The sequence below is a fragment of the Otolemur garnettii genome, unplaced genomic scaffold (genome assembly GCF_000181295.1).
Source record: "Otolemur garnettii isolate 467f Iridium unplaced genomic scaffold, OtoGar3 scaffold00014, whole genome shotgun sequence".
Taxonomy (NCBI): Eukaryota; Metazoa; Chordata; class Mammalia; order Primates; family Galagidae; genus Otolemur; species Otolemur garnettii.
Genome location: NW_003852409.1, coordinates 14,875,070 through 14,883,816, shown reverse-complemented (window position 1 = coordinate 14,883,816; position 8,747 = coordinate 14,875,070). Strand labels below are relative to the sequence as shown.

The following is an 8,747-nucleotide window of genomic DNA, read 5'->3' as shown; positions in this document are numbered from 1 at the left end:
AAAAAAAAAAAAGGAATTCTAATTAATATTTGAAGTTAGTAAATTGTTCTTTTTGTTAATTTATGTTCTTGACTTTGTTCTTCCCACATAGGTGGTGTATGATGGACTTTTTGGTACAAATACAAATTCAAAGTTAAGAACATTATCCCTACAATTTGTGCATCACATTTGTTTAACGTAAGTTTTTTTGTTTTTTTTTTTCAACTTAAGTTTTTTGAACTATTTAATTTGAAAGTTTTCAAGTTGCTGGACTGGTGAAATAATTCAGTATACCTTCTGACCTATCTGACCAGAAAGAAATCATCTGACTCACCTTTAAAAATTTCAGATTTTAGTGGATTACTTAACTTATTTCAGTCATGTCTAAGTGTTTTAAATTATCTGAAAAGATGGATAATTATGAGGCTCTTATGCTGCTTTGCGTGTGTGTGTGTTTTTTTTTAAGTTGTCCAGAGATCAAGATTAAGCCATTAGGTCCAATGCTTTTGAATGGCCTCACTAAGCTGATCAATGAATATAAAGAAGTAAGTAATTGGTCTTTTAAATTTTGTCAACATTTTATATTTTAAAGTATTTTCTACAATAAATATTTCTGATCTACTTGTTACTGTAGTTAAAGTTTGTTAGTGCTCATTGTTTCTTAACATTTTTATTTGAAGTGGTATACATTTTAGAAATCACTGCCATTTTTTGCTTTTTCTAGAAATTAGTGCTAATCAGAGGGGTCTTTACCCTTCTTTAATAGCACTTTTTCTAGCCAAGTGCATGTTAATGCTACTTCTAGGCACTGTGCAAAAATGAGATCAAAGGAATTAGCTGAATGAGACCATTTGGATTTGGCTTGTATTGGGAAACTGCTAATTCTTAGGGGCTGAGATTTTACTGATTCAAAATTCTGTCAAAACATGCATTCAGTAAATTTTTGATTCCTTAAGCTGAGTGGGATGAGGATTCCTTGGATTGTAGATTTTTGAATCCTGTTTTTCCCTGCTGTATTTTACTTACCATTTCCAGTACTTAGGAGAATTTGCTAATAAAAATGGTAAGGTTTCGAGAACTTCAGTTAGCATTACTTTCCTCAGGCTTCGCTAAACATGAATGCATGATTGCAATAGTATAGTGAGATCTAGGTCTTACCATTTGAAGTGAAAATTGAGTTTGAATCCTGAGTTAAATATTCCTTGGACCTTTGTTCTTTATCAGAAAAATGAAAATAATACTGTACCATAGTTAAGGGATATTAGTGGATATTAGTGAAAAACTGTTTATTTGTTGTGTAGTTGTTTTTTGAAGGGTGGGTAGGCCTGGTTCTTCCAGCTTCCCCCTATTAAATAATGCTTGTGTGGTTAAAGTCTCGGGAACCTTTAAGTTTATTTTTATGGCATAAATAGGTGCTTTGGAGTGATCGGTAGAAATATAAATGCCTCAGGGCTTTTGGGGAGAAACTAGGTGTTTATAAGTAGTTTTGAAAGGACAGATAAACCACACAGCCATAATCCCCTTTTCTCCAGATGATAGCTGTGTGTCTTCTCAACAGACAAATCTATAAGAGTGGTCATTTCAGTGTGGAAGGGTGAATCCTAGGTTAAATGTATTAAATTCCATTGCCAGAGTTTGTTATTATATTTTGAGTTATCAGTACCATGGGTTTTCATAAAGCCATGTGAAATTCTATCATTATCTTGAGGAGGGAACCTTGCTGATTCTCATGGTAACTGTGATCCCTTTAATTTTTTTATGGTCTAAGATAGAAGAGGAAGTTGTTTATTATAGTCCACATTTTTAGAAAATCACACCATAATTTACTGCAATTTTGGTAAGAGAGGGAGAATTCTAGTCTGTCTGAACAGTGATGAATTTTCTCTTGAATTAAACTGTTTTCCTAATGCCTTGAAGGTAATCACTGACATTTGCAGGCCACCTGGTCCTGAAAGTATCTTGAACTCAACACTAGCTAGGAGAAACCTTTCTTTTATATGATCATCGCACTTTCCTTTTGGAATGAGTTAGGGATGCAAGGTTTTGTTTTGTTTTCCCTTGTCGTAGTATGACAGATTCTGGGTTTGGACGTTGTTTTTGTGTAGATGCTACTACATAGTTAGGCAGAGTGAGACCTGAGTTTGACAGGGAGTAAAATAATGCATGTAACTTTAGCGAAAAGGTTTTGCTGTTTACTGTATTTTTTGTTTTGTCTGTTTTTTGTTCTTTCTTTTTTTTCTTTTCTTTTTTAATTTCAAGGACCCTAAACTACTGTCAATGGCATATTCAGCTGTTGGAAAACTCTCCAGGTGAGTAAATTCTTTTTTTAGTGAGAGATACCCTGTTGGTAAATTGAGAAAAATTATGTGGCCTTTAATAATGGATGGAGAAAAAATTTGTTGTGATTCTGACAGGAAACACATTTAGTAGTCATAGGTTGTTCAGAAAGGTCTTCTTTGTAGTAGGAGAAAGATATGAGCCATTTTAATTAATGTATGTCACTGTGTTAAACGGTAGTCTTGAAATGAGATTTTGAACCGAGTTGTGTCATGGTGGGTTACCCTTTTTTGTACCCTAAGACACTTGATCATCCTTTAGTGTTTCTGTTGCTACTTCTACCTGTCTTTATAATCCCAGCAATCGAGGGTTTTCTAGTGATTCTTTTTTCTGATAGCATTTATGCTTCTGAGTAGCCCTGTTTCTAAAGACAGGTTTTCCCCTTGTGCTCAGTATGATTCCCATGTTCCAGCTCCTTCTGGCTTCATCTTCCTTCATTATATTTCAAAGCAGGGAGACAGAGGCGGAGCCTTCTCAGTGGCACCAAGTGAGGCTTCCGCCCTGGTGCAGGTTTTGTATTGGCCTGTATAGTACACTAGGTCTTGTTCTGCCTCATGCAGGGAAGGACCTCTGGGCTTCGGAAGAAAGCCACACTAGATCAGCTGGTAGAGTGCAGGGCTGCTGGTTCCTCATCTCTTGGTACGAAGTAGCAAAGCCCCTTGTCACAATGGTGTTTAGTTTCAATTATAATTTTTTCTTAGTTATTTTCTTCATGTTAAAATCAGAAATGTTAACTGAATGCATGGAATGTTATAGAGGGATTATCTGGAAAATATGTATGTTAAGGGTTTTTTTGATTAGACAGTTGGGGAATAAAATAATGACTTTTAAAAATATTTGACTCTTGGGCGGCGCCTGTGGCTCAGTGGGCAGGGCGCTGGCCCTGCCAAACTGCAACAAAAAAATAGCGCCTAAGCCCAGGAGTTGGAGGTTGCTATGAGTTGTGTGATGCCATGGCACTCTACCGAGGGCAATGAAGTGAGACTCTGTCTCTAAAAAAATAAATTTGACTCCTGGGGAAGATAACATAATGATGCTAATAATTGAGTTCAAAGATGAAAATGTGATTTCAGGAAGTTTGTGTTTAGTTTTGTTTTCTCCCTTTTTCATTTCATGGATGTTTCTGATAGTAATGATACTCTTATATTCTCTTACAGTCGAATGCCCCATTTATTCACTAAGGACATAGCTCTTGTGCAACAGCTTTTTGAAGCCCTGTGCAAGGTATGGAAACAGCTAGAAAGTGTATGCTTTCTGTTGGGATGCTCACCTGGAAACCCAACAGGGAGGGAAACACTGTTTTTATCATTGGTATAGGAAGAGCCCGAGACTCGACTTGCTATTCAGGAAGCGTTATCTATGATGGTTGGAGCTTATAGCACTTTGGAAGGAGCACAGCGAACCCTCATGGAGGCACTTGTGGCTTCATACTTAATAAAGGTAGGTCTGTGTGAACTACAATACCCACTAGTATACACATTTCACTTTTTTTTTTTGAAACAGAGCCTCAGCTGTCACCCTGAGTAGAGTGCTGTGGCATCACAGCTCACAGCAACCTCCAATTCCTGGGCTCAAGTGATTCTCTTGCCTCTACCTCCCAAGTAGCTGGGACTATAGGCTCCTGCCACAACACCTGGCTATTTTTTGGTTGCAGCTGTCATTGTTGTTTGGCAGGCCCGGGCTGAATTCGAACCCACTAGCTCAGGTGTATGTGGCTGGCACCTTAGCCGCTTGAGCCACAGGCGCTGAGCCACACATTTCACATTTTTTTTTTTTTTTGCAGTTTTTGGCTGGGGCTGGGTTTGAATGCATCACCTCCAGCATATGGGGCTGGTGCCCTACTCCTTTGAGCCACAGGCACTGCCCTCCACATTTCATATTTTTAAGAACAAAATTTGAATTGTTTTTCTCCTTAACTGTTTTTAATATTCTAAAGGAATACTTGCTTTCACTTAGACTGTGATTTATGGTCTATTTTTAGTTCTTCAAGGTGAAAATTTGATTTTAGGGGAGAAGTAATATTAGTATTCATAGTGATGTTTCTGTTTAGAGCCTTTCATGTGGGAAACCTTTTTAATGCCCTGTTCTCCAAGTAGGAAGTGTTTTATCTTCTTAACTGGTAGCTGAGCACTTTATTCCATTGGAGGTAGAGTTCTATAGGTAACTTTGTCAGAGAAAAGCAGAAGAGTGAAAAACAATTCCATATGTCAAGCGAATTAGTAAGGGTAAGCCTGTATTATCATACGTGCTCTTCTTCTAGTTCTCTTTATTTAGTTTTCATGGGAGTTTGTAGACTTTTGAATATATCTAGATAATACATATCTAGATGTATACGTGTTATCTACACATATACTAATATATCTATTATTAGATATACTAATCTATCTATCTATATATCTACACATATACTATCTACACATATATCTATTATCTATGTTATCTACACATATGCTAATATATCTATTATTATATTATTAGATATTAATGTATTTTAGATACTAATATATATTATTTTGTATATTATATATTTTATATACATATATACATCCACATCTAGATTACTAATAAATATTATTTGATATGTATGTGCTTTAGTCAGTTCTTTGTCCTCCATTTTTAGGAGTAGAAAAAGAGGGAGATGGGAAGAGGGTATGATGTCATAAAGTATCGGCGAGATTAATATAAACATCGTCCTACTGATGTTTATACATTTATATTGAAGGAATTATTAAAGATTCTAAAAGGTGTCTCCTTTCCATTGAAAGAAGATAGGATTAAATTATGTGATTATACATATTCAGAAAACTTACTATATAAAGAGTCCTATGGTCAAATGCTCCTGGTGTCCATTGCTCATGGTTCATGGTCATCTATATCATGGATAAAAATGGTTAGGCTTCCTTGGAAGTTAGAATAGAATATCTATAACATTGGCTATGTAACCTTACAACAACATGTGATGCTTGTATAAGTAAATGCCTGTAGATACCGGTCCTACTCATGCAGATGAAATCGTGTAACAATATTACCAAGGTAGCAGTGCCCGTGGCTCAGTAGGTAGGGCATCGGCCACATACACCGAGGCTGGTAGTTTGAACTCAGCTTAGGCCAGCTAAACAACAATGACGACTGCAACAAGTGTTGTGGCAGGTGCCTGTAGTCCCAGCTGCTTGGGAGGCTGAGCCAGGAGAATCGCTTAAACTCAAGAGTTTGAGGTTGCTGTGAGTTGTGATGCCACAGCACTCTACCCAGGGCGACAGCTTGACACTCTGTCTCAAAAAAAAAAAAAAAAAAAAACAGGGCGGCGCCTGTGGATCAGAGGGTAGGGCACTGGTCCTATATACTGAGGGTGGTGGGTTCAAACCTGGCTCCAGCCAAACTGCAACAAAAAAATAGCCAGGTGTTGTGGTGAGTGCTGAGGCAAGAGAATCGCCTAGGCCCAGGAGTCGGAGGTTGCTATGATCTGTGTGACGCCACGGCACTCTACTGAGGGCGATAAAGGGAGACTCTGTCTCTACAAAACAAACAAACAAACACGAAAAAACAAACCATCGTTACCAAGCCAAAGCTGATTTCTTTTCACAGTCTGTATTTAAAGCAACTAAACTCTAGGGTAATCATATAATTGAGAATATTCCTTAATATAGTTGCTGTTTAATATAGTTCAAGGAATGCAAAATAGCCAGAACACCAGAATGAGTGGGAGTATGGATTTCTTAATGTCTGTTATCTCACGTGTTTTATAGGCTAGAGAAGTGACCTACAGGGAAAGGTGTATCTTACTCTTGTTCTATTAAAAAGAAGGAAAAAAAGAAAAAAATATTGGCAGGTAAATGAGTATAAAGGTTCAGGGTCAATAAGGTCTCAAGCTGTTTTGCTGGTTGAACTTTGTATTCACAGATTATTAATCTAAATTAATTGAATATGTTTATGTAGTTGAAACTTTCTGTGGAGTCAGTTTTAACTTTGAGCTAATCTGAGAACACAGGAGGTATTTTGTTTAAAATTTGTGGGATTTCAAGTAAACTGTATGATCCCTACAAAATAATCTGAATTTCACTCTTGTCACTGGTAAGCTTGAGAGTTAGGTAGCTGGAGGTAGTAGCTGGAAACTGCCACAGAGAACCTTCGTCCCAGGTTTGGGCTGAGGATGTGCATGGACAGGGAGATTTTCTAGCTGTGGTCTCTGTGGCTCTTCCTGTTTTACTTGGAGGATCCCCTTAAATTATAAAAGTACTCGTTAAGTAACTCCACTATCCAGAAGACTTTTAAACAACATGATTAAAAGATTTCGAATAAATTATTTGTCTAGATTTTATTGATTTAGACACATACTTATTGAAATGTCAACTTAAAATTTTGATTTGTTTACAGTTAGGATGACTTATCTTGACTGGAATGAATGATCAGTTACTGAGTTTGCTTTCTATTTTTGATGGGGTCTCTATGTGTTTGTGTTGAATAGCCTGAAGTTCAAGTTCGACAGGTGGCTGTGAAATTTGCCAGCACAGTGTTTCCTTCAGATCATATACCTTCCAGATATTTGCTCCTATTGGCTGCAGGAGATCCGTAAGTTTCAAAAGATGTTAATTTGAATTCTTTTTATTTATTTATGTATTTATTTGAGACAGAGTCTCACTTTGTCACCCTTAGTAGAGTGCTGTGGTGTCACAGCTCATACCAACCACAAACTGTTGGGCTCAAGCTATTCTCTTGCCTCAGCCTCCTGAGTAACTGGGACCTCAGGTGCCTGCCATAACACCCACCTATTTTTAGAGACGAGATCTGGCTCAGAGTGGTCCTCGAACTCATGAGCTCAGGCAGTCCACCCACCTTGGCCTCCCAGAGTGCTGGGATTACAGGCGTGAGCCACTGTGCCTGGCCTTGGATTCTTTTTAAATTTATGTGAAAATTACTGAAGTTTCTGTTGTTTGCTATATTGGTCTGTGAGATTTAGAAGCAAATTTATTAAATAGTTAAAAGTATTGCTTTTGATATGGCCATGATAATAGATAATATAGAAAAATACTTATGAAATGTTTAAGGGTAAATTAGGTAAATTATATGACTGCATATATAATATAATTACTTATATGTCTAAAAATGGGCTCTGTATAAGGAGAAAAGGTTAATGCTGATGGTTTAACTTTTTAAATATTTTTTTATGTTGATGGAGTGTCATTTTCTATCTAATTTTTAGGTCAAGTATATATATTGAATTTTCTAGGTCGAATATATATGTTCTAGTATACATACTGATTTTTAGGTCGAGTATATATATCGAATTTTCTATAAATAAGTTATATCACTGCATTTCTATAGCAGATGATGCACTTTTTAAAATGTTTAAATGGTTCTGAAATTGGGACATGCCTTGTTTCACAAGGCATTTGAAAGTCATGTGTACATACAATGAGGGATATGTGTACAAATTAAAATGACTCCTATCAAATCTATAATATATCTTATAGTCAACCACATCCTGACATCTATGAAGCCCTGTAATACATTTCATAGTATTAAACCATTACTGCATTTGATATTTAAAATTTTTGAATCCTTAAGTGAGATTCTCATATTTTTTTTTTCTTTTGTCATTGGGGATAGCCTTACCTTGGGGTGTGAAAAGCCTCATTCATACTGAGGAATAGTTTAAATAAAATGATGCATCCCTTTGATGATTTGAATAGCCTTGTCCATAAACTTATGGTCCATTTTTAGAAAATGGGTAATAACTTGATAATTGTTGTAATAGTCTAGTTGGCCCAATTATATCCCTGGCATGCCATTTATTTTCTTTCCTATAAATTGTATATATCTTGCTATGATTTGTTTGTTTGGTATTTTAAGTGGATATCACATGTTACTGGGAGGCTCCAACTTTTCACATGTGATCTTGGCGGCTGCTTCTCATATGGTGCATTGAGATTTGGTTCAAGTGGCTTTGGTTGTGCTCTTGATTATGCTCTACTGCTTCTGACTTTTTTTACATTATTTTCTAGACTGTAGGCCACATGTGCTGTGGGCCAGCAATTCCTATTAGAGCCAGAATTAAATTTCAGACAGAGCTCTTAACTGCTATATCTTGTCTCTAAGTGCTAAAAACTATTTTCATTTAAAAAGCCAAACCAGGCTCGGCGCCTGTGGCTCAAGTGGCTAAGGTGCCAGCCACATACACCTAAGGTGGCGGGATCGCATCCAGCCCAGGCCTGCCAAACAACAATGACGGCTGCAACCAAAAAATAGCCAGGCGTTGTGGCAGGCGCCTGTGGTCCTGGCTACTTGGGAGGCTGAGGCAGGAGACTCGCTTAAGCCCAAGAGTTTGAGGTTGCTGTGAGCTGTGATGTCACAGCACTCCACCCAGGTTGACAGCTTGAGACTCTCTGTCTCAAAAAAAAAAAAAAATTATTACCCTAAGAAAAAAGAAGGCC

General features: G+C 37.1%; 1 protein-coding gene across 3 annotated transcripts in view; it reads left to right on the top strand.

The window, feature by feature from the left end:
• The window catches only part of KIAA0368 (KIAA0368 ortholog), a 137,862-nt gene that overhangs the window by 78,061 nt on the left and 51,054 nt on the right, over positions 1–8,747 (top strand). For all 3 annotated transcript variants that reach the window (XM_012802426.2, XM_023510479.1, XM_023510480.1), the window contains 6 exons: positions 92–177; positions 446–524; positions 2,239–2,288; positions 3,474–3,540; positions 3,634–3,756; positions 6,782–6,885. In XM_012802426.2, coding sequence (XP_012657880.2) covers positions 92–177; positions 446–524; positions 2,239–2,288; positions 3,474–3,540; positions 3,634–3,756; positions 6,782–6,885 — 509 coding nt within the window. The remainder of the gene's footprint in view (positions 1–91; positions 178–445; positions 525–2,238; positions 2,289–3,473; positions 3,541–3,633; positions 3,757–6,781; positions 6,886–8,747) is intronic.